At 47.7% G+C, this 20,921-nt stretch overlaps 1 protein-coding gene and 1 non-coding gene across 5 annotated transcripts in view; both read left to right on the forward strand.

Annotated features, from left to right (window-relative positions):
* AMOTL1 (angiomotin like 1) overlaps positions 1 to 20,921 on the forward strand; it is a 73,657-nt gene that overhangs the window by 40,072 nt on the left and 12,664 nt on the right. For all 4 annotated transcript variants that reach the window (XM_068669475.1, XM_068669482.1, XM_068669491.1 and 1 more), the window contains 4 exons: positions 2,851 to 3,118; positions 8,729 to 8,873; positions 9,735 to 9,824; positions 17,004 to 17,149. In XM_068669475.1, the coding sequence (XP_068525576.1) occupies positions 2,851 to 3,118; positions 8,729 to 8,873; positions 9,735 to 9,824; positions 17,004 to 17,149 (649 nt within the window). The remainder of the gene's footprint in view (positions 1 to 2,850; positions 3,119 to 8,728; positions 8,874 to 9,734; positions 9,825 to 17,003; positions 17,150 to 20,921) is intronic.
* Positions 633 to 705, forward strand: TRNAK-CUU (transfer RNA lysine (anticodon CUU)). The gene has a single exon. It is a non-coding gene; the product is annotated as a tRNA-Lys (tRNA).

The following is a 20,921-nucleotide window of genomic DNA, read 5'->3' on the forward strand; positions in this document are numbered from 1 at the left end:
TATACCCTTGTCTTTTGTTTTATATTTATTTTAGGACGTTTAGCTGAGCTATTTGTGGTGGTACAACAGGTAAGTGCAGGCTGGCTGTCAGCTGCGCCAAGGAGATGCAGCGTGCTTGGCTGCCTCTGCACACATGTGGAGCACCTCTTGCATCACAAGTGACATCCACTGCAAGGGATTTTGCATTTTCAAGGAAAACAATATCCCGGTCCCTCGAGGAGTGCGGGGTCCCTTGCGGGGTTTTAGGCACCAGAAAGAGAAAGGCACTCGGAGGGTGGTTTGACAGCTGTGCCTGCAGCAGGCTGTCATTTTTTATTTGCAGAGCAGCTCAGCACGGGGCTCTGGGAAGTGGTGCTGCCAGGGTTTGAACCTCTCTGACTTCTCGTAGGACATTTTCGCAATGGGGAGATGAATGCTTTGAGCTTCCCAGTTGCAAACCTGTGAATACAAAGGGGAGTGGAGCCAAGCAGCGGCACTGACACGGTCCTCACGGCTCCTGTGCTGGGCTGCGTCTTCCTGGTGGCCTCAGCGCTGTCTCAGCCTCCTGTGCGCTGAGCAGTCTGAGTTTGTGGGGATGTCCTGGTTTCAGTTATCACAGAATTAATTTTCTTCCTAGTAGCTGGTGGAATGCTGCCCGGCTAGCTCAGTCGGTAGAGCATGAGACTCTTAATCTCAGGGTCGTGGGTTCGAGCCCCACGTTGGGCGCCAAAAAGGCTGTCGTGGTTTAACCCGGCTGGCAGCTAAACACCACGCAGCCGTTCGCTCACCCTCCCCCCTCCCCCTCTGGGACGGGGGAGAGAAATGGAAAGTGAAGCCCGTGAGTTGAGATAAAGACAGTTTAATAAGACAGGAAAATAATAATAACAAAATAATAATAAAAATAATAACAATAATAATACAATGGTGATAATAGGAAAGTAATAATAGTATGTACAAACAAGTGATGCACAATGCAATTGCTCACCACTCGCTGACCGATGCCCAGCCCAACCCCGAGCAGTCCGGCCCCTTCCCCCCAGCTAGCCACCCCTATATATTGTTTAGCATGACGTCAGATGGTATGGAATACCCCTTTGGCTAGTTTGGGTCACCTGTCCTGGGTCTGTCCCCTCCCAGCTCTTACTGCACCCCCAGCCTGCCCGTTGGCAGGACAGAGCAAAAGGCTGAGATGTCCTTGGCTTAGTATAAGCACTGCTCTGCAACAATTAAAGCATCGGGGTGTTATCAGCACTCTTCTCATCCTAAGCCAAAACACAGCATTCCACCAGCTACTAGGAAGAAAATTAATTCTGTGATAACTGAAACCAGGACAGGGGAAAATGGATTAAAATGCTCCCAGCAATCAGCACCCGAATCAGATGCTGATCTGTTGCCCATCTGCGGGTCTGTTTCCACACGGGTACTTTGGCCACAAGCAATTATTCTGTCGATGCAGCTCCTTTGGAGGAGAAGTCCCTGCCTGTCTCTGGCAGGCCCTGTCCCTGCATTATGGTCCCCAGCAGTGATGGCAGCACCAAAATCCGTGCCTTAGTGTGCCAGCACGTGCTGGGGACCACCCAGCTCTGCAGAAAAGGACCTGGGGAGCCTGGTAGACACCGAGTTGAACGTGAGCCATCAATGCGTCCTTGGCACTGAGAAGGCTGGTGGTCTTCTGGGCTGTGTTACGTGGTCCAAAGCATTGCCAGCAAGGTACAAAAAGGATGGAGTCAAAGGTGGGCGAGCAGGGACCAATGTCTTAACCTAGCGCCAGTGCCCAGGAGCTCTGCAGCTGCCTCGGACCCCTCGCTTTGAGGACATTTCAGGGGAAGTTGGGGCTTGCTTCCTTTTGCAGCCGGGGCTTTGCCGAGCACTGTCAGAAGGCCGCTGCATGCAGCTGCAGCAGCCAGGAAGTCAGCGTGGGAAGGGCTCCGCACACTCCTTTCCTTTCTGGCACTGGGGCCGGTGACAAATGCAAGCACACAAGCCCACACGGTGCGCTCCCCCTGCCGTGTCCCCTCCAGGCTCAGGCAGCATCAAGCACTGCTGCAAAGCTCTGCAGTGGGTGCAGGGAAAAGAGCTGCTGGGGCGTCCTCTCCAATCGCTATGAGCTCGGCCCAGGTTTTCCCAATCTTTTAGGGCAGGTTTTTCAAAAGCCTGTTGGCTTTTCCTCTTGTTCTGCCACCACGGCAGGCAGTGACAGGTTGTTATCGTCGGCAGTAGAATTAGGCCAGCACTGAGAGCCTTTGAAAACCCCGCTTTGAGGAGCCGTGTAGACAAGCCATCATGTTTATTATGTATTTATTTAGCACAAAATTGTCTGCCTGAAAAACAGCATTCATGGATCTGTGAGGCCAAATGGCGTAAATGCATCCATTTGTCAGATCCCCTGCCTTGTGTGGGGGCTGCAGCAAGCCTGACGGCTGGCCGTTAAGCTAAAATGCACTTCTTGGAAAATGCTTGGTTGATGGACATCAGGTGGGGCCGAATTCGATCGCTCAGCCCCTCGGCTCGGGTTTGGAAGGGTGAGTAACGTGTCCCTTGTGCTGCTGTCCCATCCGTCAGCTTAAGCTGATCGGCGGTGGGGTTTGCGGTGAGCTGGGGGCAGGGAGAGGCCGCCCGAGCTGAAATATTAGCTGTGCACCTAGGCCAAAATGCCGCTTTGCACTCAATGCTGCCTTTATCCCGCCGTGCCAGATGTATACATCACTGTCAGGAGCCGGCGGCGAGACAATTTCCCCGTATTTAGGAGTGACCGAGGGCTGGAATCACACCCGTACGGCCACAACCCGCTGAATAAACCACGCGGAGGCCCCCGCGTGTGTTTTGAGGCCATGCAGCTCTGACACCTCCCCTGCCTGTGCTTCCCCGCAGCCGGCAATGTCAGCCGCCCTTCCCAGCGCCGCCGGCCCAGCAGCACAGCCCCATGTCCTCGCAGGCCTCCTCTGCCACCGGCCCCCTGCTCCCGGGCTCCTTGGGAGCTCCTGGCCAGCCGCCGGCGCCGCCGGGCCCGCAGCTGACGCCCGACGCCTTCGCCATCGTGGAGCGGGCGCAGCAGATGGTGGAGATGCTCTCCGAGGAGAACCACGTGCTGCGGCAGGAGCTGGAGGGGTACTATGAGAAGGCCGACAAGCTGCAGAAGGTACGTGGAGGGGTGGGGATGGGGTCTGGGCTCCGTGCTCCCCGGTGCATTCAGGTCCCTCAAGATGTTCGCAGTCATGTCTGCAATGGGGATGTACCAATGGGTCACGTTTTGACCATCGCCTCTCCGTGGTGGTCACCCAAAAGTGTAATCCCGTGCCCCAAGGTCCCTCTGCCTTTAATGGGGCAGCCCATCGAGTGTCCTTCAAATGGAAACTTTCCCCATCCACCCATCAGTGCCAGCTTCTCATGAACATGCCCCAGAAGCCCTGTGCAGGCAGGGTCTGCTCCCAGGGCAGCCAAGTCCTGCACAGACAGCAGGGCTGCATGTGAGGAGCAGCTGAAGAGCTTGGCCATTTCTGTCCTGAGCTGTCTTACTCAACACAATCCTCTGTCATGTCTCTCTGGAACCATAAAGGCTGGCAATAGGGTTGACGTGATTTGAACAACGGGGTTGAACAACCAAAATGATGAGGTTTGGACAACACGGTTGTCACAGAGGTCTTCAGTGACTGCTCTGAGTTTCTAAAAGGGGATCTTAGACACATATGTTTGGACATCTTGGTTCAAAAAGCACTGCCCCCATAGCTGAATGAACTATGTGGTAAAGATTTTACTCAAAAACATGTTTGCAGAGAGATCCTGCACCCCTTTTTCTGTATGCACGCTGCATATTTTCACTGGAGAAGGATGATGCCTCATTCATGGCCTGGATTGACAAGGAAAGAGGAGGGGAAATTAAACAAGGGAGATGCTGGGAGCTCACTGAAGTCAGTGCAGATGTTCCTCAGGTCTGCAGGCTTTGGGTCCCAAGGGCCCAGGCTGTGTGAGTTATTTATATAAACTGGAAATACAACACATAAGCTACTGCAAGAAGTCTGGGGAAGTCCTAGAGCACGTTGAAGGTAATTTCTGTCACAACTTAGTGAGCCAACGAGGAAAGGTGCCCTCCTGGACCTGCTGGTTGGGAATAGAGAAGACCTTGTGGGAGATGTGACAGCAGGTGGCTGTTTTGCCACAGTGATCATGAAATAACTAGTTGAGTTCAAAATGTTTTATTTAATAAGAAAAAAGGTCAGTGAAGTTAACACCCTGGATTTTAGGAGAGCAAACTTTAAGCTTCTCAGGGAGCTAGTGAGCAGTGTCCCCTGGGAATCTGCTGTAGAAGTTTAGGAGTCCATGCCTGGAAAGCTTTTCAAAAGTTCCTGGTCGCTTTTCGAGAGCCACCTTTTAAAAGCCCAGGAGCAGACAATCCCACTCTGCCTCAAGTCAAGCAAGAGGGGCAGAAGGCTGGCTTGGCTGAACAGGGAACTCCTCCTGGACCTTGGTAAGTGAAAGAAAGTATATGAACTCTGGAAGCAAGGTCAGGCTTCACGCAGAGAGTACAGGGCTGTGGTTCACATTTTTAGGGAGATAACATAAAAGCCAAAGCTCAGCTTGAGTTGACACTGGCCACTGTGGTGTCCGACAACAAAAAGGCTTTTTCAAGTATGTCAACAGCAAGAAGAGGCCTAAGGAAAACACTGGACAGATACTTGATGAAGATGGTCACCTAAGAAGTGAGGGTGAGGAAAAGGTGGAGAAATTTCTTTTTTTTTGCCTCAGTTTTTAATATTGATGATAGATCTTGGGTTGCCTTGCTCTCTGAGTTGGAGGATCGTGACTGGAGGAGCAGAGTCTACCCATGTGTGGTCACCAAAATAATCAGTTGTATCAGCTGAATGTTCATGAGTCCATGGGGCTGGATGGGATTCACCCCAGCCTACTGAAGGAGTTAGCAGACGTTGTAGCTGGACGTTTACCAAAGGTTTTGGGAGCCCAGGCAGGTCCCTGCTGACTGGAAGCTGGCCAATGTTGTAGGCATCTACAAAAGAGGTATAAGAGAAGACCCAGGAGACTACAGACCTGTTAGCTTAACCTCAGTGTGGAGAAGTTATGGAAACAGTTATCCTGGGTGCTGGTGGAAGGCAGTCAAAGAGCAAAGCAGTTATCAGGCATGGCAATCTGGTCCTGCCTCATGGCCAGTCACTAGGGATGTCCCCAGGGCTCAATTCTAAGGCCAGTCCTGTGCAACTCCTTTATCCGTGATCTGAGTGGAAGGCATCCTCAGCAAGTCATTTTATGACTTCCCACCAAAGTGGGCCTAGGCTTCAGGTCTTTTCTCTCTGAATTTAGGAGTCTCAAGAGCGGCTCAGTTTTCCTGTGCTGTGTTTTGTCAGGGTGTTGTTGGAGCCACCTTTCACTGGAAGAGAGGCAGCTCTGAGAGACCATGTCCCAGCCTCAGCTTTGGGAAAGTCTGTGACCAGAAGGTTCAAAAAGCTTAGAAAGAACTGTGTTGTACTGTAGCTACCCTCATCTTTGCAGCCTCCTCCTCTGTGTTGGATTCACAGAATCTCCTAAACTTAGCCAGGAAATTTCTGCAGCAGCATTATTGGGGAAGATGGCTGTCAGGATTTTAAGGCTGACTTCCCCGTGGCCTTTGTGGGCAAAAGTAAGGATTCCAGTTAATAATTCTACAAAAGCCATGTTGTTCAGTAAGAGGTACGATGCCCTAAAAATGTTCAGTTTTCCTTTCACACTCTTAGGAACGGCTCTCTCTTTATCTTGGATGCCCTGCGAGTCGATTGCATCAGACACCAACAGAAAGGTATTCAGGCACGGGGCTGAAGTCTCACTTCAGTCAACAGAGCGTGGACTCGAATCCCATTGACTTCAGGGGAATGTAAGCAGACTCTTAAAGCAAAACACATGCTCAAGTGCATTCTTGCTTCAGGAAAATTTCCTGAACCAAAATCTTAATGCACGTTATCATTTCTGCCCTGCTTTTTTTTCATGTTTGAACACATGGACGGGGCAGGTCCTCCTGTGTTCCCACCGCCTGAGCTGAATGCCACCCCTAAAAACCTAACAGTGAGTTAAATTCCATGTGCTGGGCGTGGAAACTCTTCCCTGCTGTTGGAAGTGGAAGGGTCATGAGAAGTACTCCTTTCTCATCTGCGTGTAACGAGGTTATTATAGGTAGGGCAACCCTCCCTGCTCTTCTGTATTCCCATAACAGAATTAGGAGAAGAAATTAGAGAGGGAAAATCAGCCTGACGCAGATTGCTCCCTTGGGCATTCCTCTGAACGGATCAGCCCGGAGGGCTGTCAAATTCTAAGTCAAGTCTGAACAGACATTGTGCAGAGAGGTACAAGGCAGCGATTAATCCCTGTGCTGTCTGATGTGTTGTCTGGTTTTCTTATCTAAAAAGAACTGGGAGGGAAGGGCATGTTTTAATTTTTTTTTTTTTGCTAAAGTAGAGCATGATGTTTTTTTGCCGTTGTATTTTTGTTGGGCAATGTTACCTTGCTGGAGTTTAATTGCTGGGCTGGGCTGGCTCTTACCCTGCTGTTTTGTGGGGGCTGTTTGAGTAGGTCAGCTCGAGATGCTACCAGGGAGAGAGGAGGCTGAATCGTTCTTTTCCACCAGCAGAAGAAGGGAAAGGAAATCCCAGAGCTCCTGAGAAGCATCAGCATAATTTTTTGCTGTTCTACCCTCCTTTAATTTTATTCATCACTGATGGAGGTTCTTAATTTTCCTGCAGCATCTGCAGGCATCTCCTGCAGGAACAGCTCAGTGGGAGGAGGTGCAGGAGGGTGTTGGGACACCTGGCTGAGCATGATGTCCAGCCAGGATCCTGTAGTTAAGAGTTCAGGAAAGATGATTTTTAAAAATGATTTTTGCTGAGCCAAACCTTCCTTTCAGGGGGAGCGTTAGAGAAACTCAGTGTGCGTAAATGGTCAAGGAGCAAGGTAGCTTGAATACAGCCTCTGCTACTTACAGGAAGAGAACTTCTGCTAACAGAGGTCAAATGAAAGGAAAAAAAGAAAGAAAAAGCCATAAGAGGATCAAGTGACTGCAACCGTGCTGTTACTTGAGTAACTAATTGGTATGCTCTGATTCTGCAAAATTCACACTAAATGGGTTTTCTCATGAAATACGTCATACAATTTGGTGAGGCTTTGTATGAGCTTCTGTTGTTCTGTGTATGAGGAAAAATACACGTAACAGCACGGGAGAGGAACTGAGGAGGGGCTCTTTATCAGGGAGTGATAGAACAACAGGGAATAGCTTTAAACTAAAAGAGGGGAGGTTTAGATTAGATATAAGGAGGAAATTCCTTACTGGCCCAGGCTGCCCAGAGAAGCTGTGGATGCCCCATCCCTGGAGGTGCTCAAGGCCAGGCTGGATGGGGCTTTGGGCAACCTGGGCTGGTGGGAGGTGTCCCTGCCCATGGCAGGGGGTGGAGCTGGGTGGGCTTTAAGGTCCCTTCCAACCCAAACCATTCTGTGGTTCTATGAAAAAGAAAACTTACTGTGTGTTTTTGAACAACAGTGATGTTCAGGCTGAATTTTAAACCAAGATTCTCCAGTGCATGATATTTTTAATACTGATTTCCTGTTTGTGGGAAGTAAATTCATTGCCAAGCATTCTGAGTGCAGGGAAGTATAAAACAAATCTTTGCATACACTTTGCTGCGATGCACTTAGGATTTATGCAGTGTTCCTCTGAGCGTGCTGTCCCCATGGTGGGAACCCTCTTGGTGTCTGGCTGTGTCTCAGCAGGCTGAGGACCCACATTTCCAGGAGTGATTAGCTAAAATGTAACAGGGCTTCCTGGAGGTCCTGCTTTGAAAAAAAAAATAAAAAAAAAAAAAAGGGGAAAGTCAGAATAATCGTTTGTAGTTCACCCAAGAAAGTGCCATAGCATGGGATACGGCTGGTTCAACATCCTTGTCTTGGAGCCGTGGGGGATTGTTAGCTGAAACAATTGTATGAATGGCAAAGGTGACTGCTCCAGCATCCCTGGTCCTGGAGCTTGTATTCTGCAAGCACTGCAGCTGGCAAATTAAACCTAAAGCTTCACGAGCCCCGGAGAGGGACCTGCCTCCACAACGAGTGGAGGTGGGCTCGCACCCTGGCTTCACAAATCACGAATCCGTCCCACCCGTGACTCAAGAGGCTCAGAAAGCACCAGATTTAGAAAGGTATGTGGGAGGCTATATATATCTCCTGGTTTTCCAGCCCATGCACATTATCGAGCTTTTCTCCACAAACATGAGAGCCAGGCATGCAGGAGCAGATTCCCACCTTGGTGCTGATCATTCCTTCAGCAGTGATTTAGCCAAGCTGTAACACCCGACGTGAAATCAGCTAATTAAAAGAGCTGGATCTGAATGACCTGAACAACAAAAGCCTGCCTGGGACTGTCTTCCTGTCAGCCTTCTGGATTCAGGTTTTAAGTTGCAAGCTTGCCAGGTTTCAAGGAGATGATGTTAGGAAGATTGAACACCCCCCAGAATTGTTTTGGCCTGTTATAGAGAACTTGTTCTTATGTACAGCAGTTTGCATCAAGAGAAGAAAGGAGTGAACTGCAATGGTTTAAAGCTGAAATGAGGTTAGAGTCAAGGCTATAACGTTCCTGGTGGCGTGCAGAACTTCTCATTTTAGAGCCAGGTATGATACTGGGTACAGGCATTGCCCCAACACCCACACCCCATCACAACACTGGGTGAATGCCAGGTGGGACGCTTCCCTGCTAGGCTTTCATGGGAGCTCTCTCTCCTTTCAGTTTGAAATAGAGATTCAGAGGATTTCAGAAGCTTATGAGGGCCTGGTCAAGACCACCACTAAAAGGGAGTCTCTGGACAAAGCGATGAGAAACAAACTGGAAGGAGAAATTAGGAGACTTCACGATTTCAACAGGGATCTCCGTGGTATGTTAAGTTTGCATGTTTCTTTGATTGTTTTCCACAGCTGACACGAATTTCACTTTTCACAAGCTCCAGAGCAGCAGGCTTTGGAGGATTAATTTCACACGTTTTAGATAACCTTCTTGAGAAATCAGGCCCTGCTCACTGGCGTAAGACAAGGATGGAGGAATAATAAATAATGGAGGAGTAACTGTTGGCTGTCCAGGTGCCTGATGGGGCATGTTGCTACCTTTTCGTGCAGTGAGATGCTCTCTGTAAGCAGCCTCCTGCTTTTAAGAGGAGGCGAGGGGGCTGGCTGCTCTTTTTGGTGGTGGTGGGGAGCACACCCAAAGGCAGGTGGCAGTGGGAAACTGCCCACAGTGTCCCTGCAGGCTGGTGGCAGGGGAGTACCATCCCTCTGACAGCCGCCCTTCCCAGGGGAAATCATCCCTGGCTGCAGAAGCTGCTCCTTTCCCATGACTGTCCCAAGGATCAGTGACACCAGGGTGGAGGCTGCCTTGCCCCAGAGCATCTGGCAGCACCAGGGGCTGCACTCTGCCGTGGGAAGGCATCCAACACCTTGCAGAGCTGGGTACAGGCAGACTGCAAGTGCATTGCACGTTTCGGACAGCATGAGAAATGAACTGCTTGGGCATGTTAGCTGCAGATGGCAGAGGTTTTTCCTCCAGCTTCTGGAAATCTGAATGACACAGCTTCATGGAAGAGGTCAAAGGTCTCATCTTTTATGTATGTGTCAGCCTCCATTTAAACGCCCTCCTTCAGAGTGTATTTATACTGCGCTGCTGGCACACATCTTATTTTCTTGGTTGGCCTACAATTTTATATACATATATTTATACTTAAAGTATTTCCTGTTTTTTGCAGAACGACTGGAGACAGCCAACAGGCAGCTAGCCAGCAGAGACTTCGATGGGCACGAGGATAAGTCCACAGAGGGCCTTTATGTCACTCAGAGTGAGTTCTGTGTTAATGTTTCCAAGGTGCCTATATATATATATGCATACACACATATATGGACTGGAGTGGAGGCGAACGCTTTGCTATTATTTTTTATTGTCCTTATGGCTTGGTCCTCCTCAGCTAATTCATAATACACTCTTATTTAAGCTGCAAACTGGGTTGTTTAGACTGTTCTTTTCTCTGAGCACCAGAAACAGGCAGTGGGAGTTAATGGTAACACAGCTTAGCTTATTTTTTTATAAATATTTGTCTGAAATTGCTAAGTGTTGCTTGCAGGGATCATCTCTCAAAATACATGTTTTTTAGAGAGGCCAAATTCTTCTCTTGGCTGGGAAAAGTCTAGAGCAGCCTCTGATGATTTGTCAGTGCCATGGGTTGATGAGCAAGAGGCAGAGAAGAGCTGGACCTTCATTTTCACAGAGGACTGCTGAAACAAAAAAAGTACAGTTTCTACTGCTATGCAAAACACCCCTTCCCATCCAATTTTAGGCTCCCATAATGACTGAGCACAGCACTACAGCATTTCCCCACCATGTGCTGGTGGCTGCACATGACCAGGCAAACCGAAACCCGAGCAGCTGGATGCTGTGTGACAGCCTCTTGTGTATCCCGAGCATCTTCAGTATGCTTCCAGAAGGGCTTTGACCACCCAGGAGCTGTGCACTACCTTGTGGGCTCAAATCCCACTAAAGCAAAACCCTGCATCCAGCTGATTTCTTCTGTTTTATTTATTGCACTGAGAGCTTTCTTGGAAGATGAGCTCCAACTGCAAGTGGTTAGCTGGAGGGCCATCCATCTCCATTACCAGCACTCGTTGTGTCTTGCTGCCAGCCCTGCAACATCCCCCAGCTGCTCCAAACGCAGGAGAGCCTTCTCCTAGCTCCCACCTGCGGCGATGATGCCAGCACAGCAACGTGGCTGATGGTTTGGTGCGTATGTGCACAAACAAGAAGAGAATCTTGTTATCTTTTCCTTGGCTGTGTTGGCTTGTCCATATTAGCAAGTGTAGGTACTGCTGTGAATCCAAATGGCTGCTGTGTTAAGAAAATAGCAGTGCTGTGTGAGTCTTGTCTTCCTTGGGAAGAGTTCAAACAGGGTAAGCTGCACACAGCAAGCTGCAGACTGAGCTCTGCTGTCTTCATATCGAGGCAGCCTGGCGGTGTTCACATGCGATGGTAACTGCAATGGTGAGGTAAATCCCCAGGATGGACAGAATTTAAGTTATTTTCCAGCACGTAAACACACTCTGTGCTTCTAATGTGAAACATCTAGCAGTAAAACTCCGTGCTGTGCACTCAGCATATTGCTGCTATCAATTCACAGCTAACGACCAAATATAAATATAGCCTTTCAGATCCTATCACATAAGACGGGCTGGATACTTGGAGTGTTTCCTGTCTAGCCCAGGGAGCTCAATGTTACCAATGTGAGGCAGAGTGCTTCCAAGAATAGAAAAGTGGGCACATGTAGAGCAGGTCCTCTTCAGTCATGTTCTTTGGGCTGCTTTGGCACACACAGCAATGAGCTCGATATCAGGCTGTCAGCCTCAAACATTCCTCCGAGGGCTCAGAAAGTTTTTGGAAAACAACCTGAAAACATGACCCTTAACATCCCCAAAACAAACGGTACATAAAAAGACTCCCAATATTACCAGCTTCCTAAATGTTGCCATTTTTAAGCCAGTCTCATGGTGAGATGAAGGCAGAAAGACAAAACTTCTGAGGTTTTTTAACACTTGCCCTTGGAAATACTGCAAATACAGAATTAATACTGTGGTAAAACTCCAGTAACAGGATGAATGCCCTGAAAGAAGTCTTGCAAGATGGGCATGCAGGGATCACTTCTCAGTTCTTGGCAGCTCTCTCCATTAGCAGTGCAGCAGAACGGAGCAGTCGTGTGCTCTGAGATGGGGACAGAAGGTGACAAAAACTCTCATTCTTTGTAATAAGGACAGGCAAAGCCAGGCTGCATGCCTCGAAGTATTAAGTGCTAGGCATTTGTGTGGAATGAAAAATGCTGCTGTTGTGGCGGGCGCAGTTAGAGAACTCACAGCCTGTTAGTTCCTTGGTAATTATGTGATGTTTTGTCAGTGGAAAAGGTTCTTTAAAAAAAAAAGACATGAAAGAGCAACTGATGAAGGTGTGTGGGCCCATACAGGCAACCGAGGAGGCAGGAGGCAGAGATGCTGTGAAAAGGGAGAGGCAGGAAGACTGATGGTTTCAAAGACAGGCTGGAGAGAAAGGTTATAATACAGGGTGTCAGAGGAAACATTTGTTCTGGTGGAGTCTGAGAATTTTGTGTATTTTTCTGGGATTTCTGGACTTTGAGCCACTCTGTCAGAGCAGGGGTTCCTCCAAGGGACTGTTTTCTCAGGTGTCTGGGGCAGACTGGAGCCTGTACACATCCGGGTTAACTCCGCACAGCTCTGGACTCATTAGGGGGAATGTGCAGACAGTTTTTATAGTGTCTTAGTAGAGCCTCATGCTTCATGGGAACGTGCAGTCGATATGCTTTGTAGTACTTGTGCATGTATCTCTGTCCCAAAAATCCCAGACAAAGAAATATTCCCATCGAATGAGCCCAGCCAAAGAAAACGCTCACAGTAAATGTTTCTGAGAGTGGTGTTTTGGGCAGACTGAGAGCCATTTGGTATTAAAAAAGAAAGAATCGCTGCAGAGTCGTAAGTTTCAGGGGCAAGTGAAAGGGAGGCCCTAGCTCTGTCGTTTCACCACCGTGAGCTTCACATGTGGGAGATGGGAGAGCTGCAGCCCTCGTGCACCCAGAGCCAAGGACAGGAGCCTGAAGAAACAGTTCTGTATTGAAAAATGCATCTGTTCTGCATGATTCCCCACCACCCTACGAGAGGAAGGGTAGTGGGAAATCCAATTTCAGTTTTCAGCTTGTGAAGGTCAAATTCTCTCCTGGCTTGAACCTCATGCCATGCAACTGGCAATGCCCAAGCTGTAAATCAAAGCACATTTAAGCTGCCGGTGATACTTCTGTAGGGTGAGGAAAAGCACACGCGGATGGAGATGTGGTGACTTTCTCTGACAAAGGAGGAAAGAACTTCAAACCTTTCTGCATCCCTACGTAAGTCGGTGACCATAAATAAGCACATACTGAACCATTCGTTAAGTACATTAAAATTCATCATAATGATTAATTCCAGCACAAAATCCCCGTTAATCACCATGTGAGAAAACTAACCCAGGGACTTCAGCTCCTCAGAGCACAAAGTCCTGCAGCTTCTCAGCCTTTCCTTGGTCTTTGCTTGGCCAAGACTCGAAAGAGCTGTCAGGAGCATGCCATTTGTGAGCAAAACTGCAGGAGGAGGAACTTGTAATGAGCTCTGCTGGCATTCGGACAGGATGCAGGGGTTAATGCAGCACTTATGAAGTGTGGGGGGGTCCTGTGCTGTCTCATTTTCTGCAGTGAGGGAGCCCAGGCTGTACGAATGGAGCTGCATTACTGGTGTGTGCACAACGGCCAGGGCTCAGCCTGCTTGGTGGGAAGGTGATCTTCACAGAAGTAATGGGGTGAACATACAGAGGGCCTTAATCCAAACCATTCTGGATGCAGGAATGAGCTAAAAAGAAATGGTGACCCACTGAGACTGCTGCTGCTTTTCAGAAAATGCTCTCCTGAGACGGAGCATATGGTTATCCCTCCCATCCAGGATAGGCTTCTTTCATGTACGTTGCCTGATAAATCTTGTGAGGCCATTGGTATCGCCTTTTTTTGTTCCAGGGGGGGAGAGGGTTGTGGGGTTGGTTGGTTTGTTGGTTTTTGCTGGGACCTGACAGTAAGGTTGCAAAGAACTGCTTCATTTCCCAGTTCTGCTTCGCTGCCTCAGGCCTTCCTTGGGCCAGTCATTACCAAACTGGAGCTTGACTGGACCTGGAGGAGCAGAAGGAGCAGCTCTGGTTCCCCGGCCCATCCTGGGGAATCACCCAGATTGAGGGGTCCGCCAGCAGCTGCTGGGACATAAAGCCGTGCCTGTGGGGTGCAGATGACAGAGCTCCTCCTTGCGCTTGCTGTGTCAGGAGCTGCAAGACTGATGGGAGGCTGAATACGTCCCCCGGGTTTTACTTAAGAAAGGCCTGGTCACCAGAGAGTGCCTTTGGAAGTAGCAGCCATGAACCAAGAGTGATCACGGAGAAATACAAACGTGCACACGAGAAATTGTTGGAAATGCCACAAGGAAGGTGGTATAGGAGGGATTCTTGTGTTCAACAAGTCTCCCACAGGCACATTCTGCTCTCGCTGCTGTCGTTTGATGTAATCTCTTCTACCATAATGCAGGAACAAGGAGTGTGTTTGTCAGCTGTACCTCTTTGCAATATCACAGCAAGGAGAAAAACAGCTTGGGATGTATTGAAATGGTCACATAATTAGTCAAATAAGTTGATACTTAGATATAATGTGGTGTTCAGGTATGGGTGGCTTTGAGGGCAAGCGTTCAACTGATGGGCTGAATCTCTCCTAATTCTGATTCTAATTCTAATTCTAATTCTAATTCTAATTCTAATTCTAATTCTAATTCTAATTCTAATTCTAATTCTAATTCTAGTTTCTGCTTCAAAGCAGAAGTAGGCCTATTTTTGGTGGAACTACCCAGCTTGGCAACTCAAAATGCCTGTTTGTGAAGCACCCTCGCTTCACTCTTTGCTTTTTCTCTCCTTTTTTCTACTGAGCCCGAGTGTAGGTGTGACGTCTTCAGTATGCCACTCGGAGGCAGTGGGTGGAAAGCTGTGCTGCAAAACAGAGCAGAGAAGCCTTTTGGGAATTCCTTATTAATGGGATGTGGCAGCGGCCTGTCAGAAAATGGAAACAGTTCTTAGCTGGAGTCTGCTGGGTAAAAAACACATGCCAAAATAGAAGGGATATGCACAGTGTAATACAGTAAAACAGGATTTTTAGACTTTAAGGGTACCTTGTTATGTACTTGAAGAGAATTTAAGGTATGTTTGATGAAGTTCTTCTTTACTAAAAATTAATGGAGTGTAGGAAAGTGCTTATAAAGTATACCTCCAGGGAAAAGCTGACATGGAGAATTGTTTAGAGCTGTTAAGTAATTTTTTTCTTGCCAGCTTTCTAGTGGGTCCAGCAGTCATTTTGTGGACAGTGTGATCTTGTCCTTCTTTTAGGGGGCACTAGAAAACTTGCTGCAGCAGGGCGAGCCAAGTGTTTTGAGTTTCTTGGATGAAACCTGAAAGTGAAGGTCCCAAATCCTGGTTTTGTACACACTGTCCTCATATAACATAGGTTTCAAGTCCAGAGCACAGCAAGAATGGTCCCAGCGTGAGACGACTGAATGCCACAGGACTGAAATAGCGTTCGTCTTCTGGCCTCCTCACCCTCTAACAAAATGAGCTGCTTGTTAATTTGCCTGGATTTACACTTTCATACAATAGATATTGATGTTTCTGCTGGTGAATAGGATTGAAGTAAATGTGTTTGTGTCGAGGGAAGTGGCCTGCATGTCAGATTTAGAATTCCTGGCCTGTGTGGGAAGATGAAGGCCGTGTCCTACTCATCTGGTCCTGGTGCCAGCTGGCGATGTGGAGCACACAGCAGTCACTGTGCTTCTTTCACAGGCTCCCCAGAGCCCAATGAGCTGGTGTTGCTGCCAGGGTCTGCTTTTGTGGGATGGTGTTCCTCCTTTTAGGACAAATGGAGAGATGCCCAGGTGGGTTTGGGGTGACCCGGGCCACTAGTGCCTTGATCCACATGGCTCAGCTCATATTCATCTCACTTTACTGCAGAGGAGTACCAGTAGGTTGTAAATTAATGCTGTTCTCATTCCACCTATAATTAAGGTTAAGAATATATATATTTTAAGAATAAAGCCCTTCTGGGGCAGTTCAGTTCCGAAATAGGCTTCATCCATGTGAGATGTCCTGAACCTCCTCAGGGACTGCTGGGCCTCACGACTTGAGTGTTCACGCTCAGGTGGAGCTGAGGATAGATGTCAGGGGCAGATTTTCCACACTTGGATGATTTTGGAACAACTTTTTTGCTTCATTTAAAAAATAATAAATTCCGTAATGCTGTGTTTAAAAAATCAAAAATCAAAATAATGTTTAATTGGTGCCAAATTAATTTTTGGAGGAAGTTTTCCTTCCTGGAGGCTTTCCAAGTGTTCTATTTTTGCTGTGATCCAAAACGAAGGCCAGATTTTGAAATCTCAGATTTCACTGAATGAAACCTCCATCCCCTGCTTCCTCCCATCATTAACTGTTTGCAGCCTGGTGTTGGAGATCCAGCAACCAGCCTGTGATGTCTGTGTTCCCTGAAATGGTTCCTCAGCACTGTCAGGGCAGGAATGGATGGAGCTGAGCCTTTCAACGTGTAGCTTGCCGGTAAAGTTGATGGTGGGCCCAAGGTTCATTGATGAAGGAAAAACATGAGCAAAGCTGGCTGAATTTAGCCATTTTTTAAAGTGTTATTTTAAATCCTGTCCAAAAAGGGGATAATTTTTTGACATGAAGGTTATCTGCTGTATATCTTCTTGCATAATGCTCTTGATGCATTAGGGTGCCTAACAGGAAAGCAGCAGCGAATGCTTAGATCATGCAGGCAGGACATGAAAATCACCCAAGGTACCCTCAGGGCTGACATCTCAGCTCCTGTGGCTTCCTCTTTCCCTGCAAAGACAGAAAAAGCCCATCTGGATGTCCCCTATCTTATCCTTCCTTACTGGTGCATGCATGTGACTGAGGTTTCTTGCCCCTTAGAGCAGGGCAGCAACATGCAAGCTGGCAGCTACGAACCGTCCTTGATACAGGCTGTCCTCAAGCAGGACCTGGGCATCGTGTGGGGTAAAGGGATCACTGGTGCAAGCCAAAATGTTGCTGGGGAAGATGCTAGGAGTTCAGCAGTAAGGACGAGAGTGAGGTTCAAGGGTTCACAAGCTCTGCTAGTGCAGCTGCAGCCCGAGCTGCCACTCATCTCTGTCTCTGGTGCTTGCATAAGGATGGGCAGCGAGAGGCTGAGCTCTGGCTGCAGAAATTCCTTGCCTCTTGTGCCTCAGCACATGTTGTAATGGATCCACTCGCTGCTGCTTCACATAGTTTTTACTTTTCTAGGAAGGCAGCAGCTTACCTCGGGCGTGTGGCCCAGGGCCTGTGAGCTGTTCTCATGGAGCTGTTCCTGTTCTTGGCTTTCTTCCAGACAAGGAGCACTTGAAGGAGAAGGAGAAGCTGGAGATGGAGCTGGCAGCCATGCGCTCCACCAACGAGGATCAGCGGAGGCACATCGAAATCCTCGACCAGGCCCTGAACAATGCTCAAGCCAAGGTCATCAAACTGGAAGAGGAGGTGAGGCATGGCCATCATTCCTCTGCTCACAGGCTGACAGTGCCTTGCAGTTAGGGCTTTCTCCATCCACATCCTACATCTGTTTTGGCCGTGGCGTGGCAGGTCTTCCTGCTCCCAAACAATGTCCCTCCCACAGGGAAAACAAACACATAGCTATACAACACCGAGCCAGACAAGCAAGCAAAGGAGGCCACAACCACAGATACTTCCAGAGCAAAGTCTTCAACACGTAACCAGGGCCATCATCAGACTGGACTGAGCTGGTGGCTGAGGCATTGGTAGGACTTAACAGAAATATCAGGCAAAAAGCTGACTACTCACTGATTCAGGGCTGTGATATAAACATGGTGTTGGTACATCCCATTTCTCCCCAGGGAATTCCAGGGGGCTTTTGAGGTGTTGTGCACACCAATGCAGGGCTTGGCAACTTCGCATGTCAGCGGTAGTCTTAGAAGAATAGGCTGATCTGGCTAGAGGCAAAACCTCCAGGATTTACAGCTATAAGATTTATGAGAGCTGAAAAAACTATTGTACAACGAAATCCAGGGAGTGCCAGCTATTCAAAACCCTCAAGATGTTTTTAGGCAATGTTCCTATAGGCCTGATAGAGAAAATCAGTATTCAGAAGGGAAGAGAAATATCAAGAACAGAGGGCTCTTCAAACTGACAGACAGATACAGAACATCTAGTAGCTGGAAGCTGAAGCTAGACAAATTCAAAGTGGAAGTAATGCTCAGTTTTAGCTATAACCAAGAATGATGTTGTCAGTTCTCTGTTACTGGAGGTCTCTAAATCTGAATTCAGTGCATTCCTTAAGGACCTTCAATGATTAGCTGAAAGTCTATGCTCTCTGGCAGATAAGACACGACTGTCATAACAGGACATTTTGTCCCTGAAATCTCTGTCCCTGTGACCAACAAAGAGGGAGGATGTTTTATGGGGAATAAAATAGATGCAGTCTTTACTATCTGAGCAGGCAGACCACTGGTGAGGGGAAGGATGCTCACCTAGCAGGGTTAGGTAGAGGCTCATGCTCTGGCACAGGCTTCTGGCATGATCTTGGGCAGGTCTCTTCCCCTCGATGCCTCATTTCCCACCTGCACTCTCCCTGGGGCCTGGGGATGAATCCACAAGAGCCTGCTGTGTGCACAGGGGTCTTGTGCGGAGCAGGCAAGGTCTTTTATCAAATGCATGCAATTAATGAAGTGCAGTTCATTTTCTCTTTCTGTCTTAGAAAGGATGGATTGACCTCTGTGATATTTGAATGTTTTTTTATGAGGGTATCCAGCATGACAGACCCCCAGTTAGGCTAACTAATGGCTACTCGCAGTCTGGATGATTTAAAGTATTATATAAAGGTGGTTGCTATTTTGTCCCTGACCACTAGACCATTCTGAGTTCTTATTTGGAAACATTTTAAAAACCCCATTGCCTCTGGTAGATACGCTCAGTGGCAAGAAGAGGATCACATTAAGTTTAAGTGCTCCTTTGTTAAGCTGAAGTGTGGTCATCGTCCCTGTGTATTTAGGGCAGTCCCTTTGGGTTAGCTGCAGGAGCTGGAGTAGCTTTAATTTGTCTGTTATTCATTTGATACTCTCTGCCTTAAAGGCAACCGGAGCTTTTTGATTTGCGTTTTATTATAAAGTGGCTGAATAAAGGGACATTTTAGGCAGCAACACCTCCTCCTGCAATCACAGCATCCTGCAGGGGATGGGAAGAAGCGTGGTTAGCTGCTGGCTGCTCCACAGACTGGTGGTGTGACGCTTTGCAACTAGTGAAGGCAGCAGAAGCATAAATGCAGATTTCCAGGCAGGTGGGATGAGAAACTACCCCAAACCTGCTGGGCTGTGGTAAACACATCGGCAGCCTTAGGGCTCTGTGCCTAAAGGCTTTGTGGTTTCCAGTTCCTAGCTAGTCATCCAACAGAGATGTGCCCCTGCTGGATGGGGATCAGAAGTTAAACTGAGGAGAGGGCAAATGGTCCCCTCTAGAGACCTGGGAAACCCATGCCCGGGACATGTTAGGTGTTACAGGGGTGGTAACCTCCTGCTTGAGGTGTTTTAGATGTTACAGAGGTGGTAACCTCCTGCCTGGGGCACGTTAGGTGCTATGGAGGTGGTAAACTCCGTGCCCAGGGCATGTTAGACCTAAGGGTTGACACCATTCGGGGGTGATGTGACCATATTTGCCAGAATTTGTCAGTGAGAGCCCTCAGACCCACCTGGTAGTGTTTAACTGATTTATCACTCTAGGGGGAGTTCAAGTGAATGCAACCACGTTTTTAACAGACCCCAGGTTTTGGAGCTCAATTTGACATATATGCAGCCAGATATTGCTGAAGTTTTGAACCTTCCTCTCAAACCAGGTGTTCTTACTATAATTTGTGATACAAGATCAAAAAATCTCTCAAACAAAAAATTATATTATTATAATGGAGTTCTACCTCATGCACTGGTTTGTAAATCCACACGGATTTCTTCTAGCATCAGAATAATGAAGTTTAAAAGCTTTTTAAATCAGGGCTTGAGAAACAAGCAGCAGTTACTGAGTCAAATTAACATAAAATAGCATACTATGTAAATCTACATCATCCTGAGTGTCTGCTAGTAGAACGATTTAATTCAAAAATATGTAGGTGGTATTACCACCACATGTCATTTAGGAGACTGCTGCTGGAATCGTGCGTCTGGGTGACGCTTCAGAGAGAAGACTGAATAATTGGAGCAGGTTCAGGAAACAGCTGTAGGAGTTATTTGAGGCCCAGAAGATGTTCTTTGCTGTGAACAATTAGAGTTAAGGGATGGCTGAGCCCCAGTCCATATGCATGAACATTAAGAAGAGATTGCTGTCAGCCAGATTAAACATGGCTTTTTAACATCAGAACAAATAATGAGATGCAGTGTTTGGGAGCTGAATCTAAGCAAATCAGGCCCAAAGTAAAGAGTCAGAGTAATTAACATGGAAACAACCTACTTAGGGAGATAGTGGATTCTCCATCTCTTACGATCTTTAACTCAAACCCATAGATTTTTTCCAGTTGCTGTTCTGTAACTCAAACTGGAGTTGCGTTCACAGTGATATTTTTCCATGAGACCCACTGGTCTCTGCTCAAACTTACTTGCTTGATCAAGACCAGGTTTGGATCAGCCCCTTTTTGGCCTTAGCTCTTCTTAATCTTTTTTTTTTTTTTTTTTTTTCCTAATTACTGGGATGAGGGCAATGTTCAGGCAAGTTGCTGATCTTGTGAACGTGTGAATTGTTTCATTAAATGCTTCTTGCTCCAGCAGATCACAATTTGGAAACAGACCAAGAAGTAATTTGCGTAAATTGCATAAGAGAAAGACAGATTAAACATTAGGGTAGAAGTTTTCAGGCAGTAAAGGAAAATACACTGTGAAGTAGTTTGCAGGGGGAGGTTGTGGAGTCCCTACCCCTGCAGGGTTTGCAAACAGATTAGGTAGGCATCCAACAGGTTTTAGGAAGAGCTGAGGCTGCCTGGCAGCAGGAGAGTGGACTGGTACCTCCCGACGTGCCTTCCAGACGTTTCTTTCTTTGAGTGCATCTCTGCGAGGTAGCAGAGCTTACAGTCATGTGTTTCTGATTGCAGTTTCCCTCCCTCACAGATGCGCACTCAATGGGCAAGCCCATTAATTTCAATGACAACATGTTACACTTTGATTTTTAAATGTACGTGGGTGAAATATTTGCTTACAGATCTTAAGGCAGGATAAAAAAAAAAGGCAAAATTGGCTCAAGAACCTTCCTGTAAATT

The sequence above is a fragment of the Anas acuta genome, chromosome 1 (assembly GCF_963932015.1).
Source record: "Anas acuta chromosome 1, bAnaAcu1.1, whole genome shotgun sequence".
Taxonomy (NCBI): domain Eukaryota; kingdom Metazoa; phylum Chordata; class Aves; order Anseriformes; family Anatidae; genus Anas; species Anas acuta.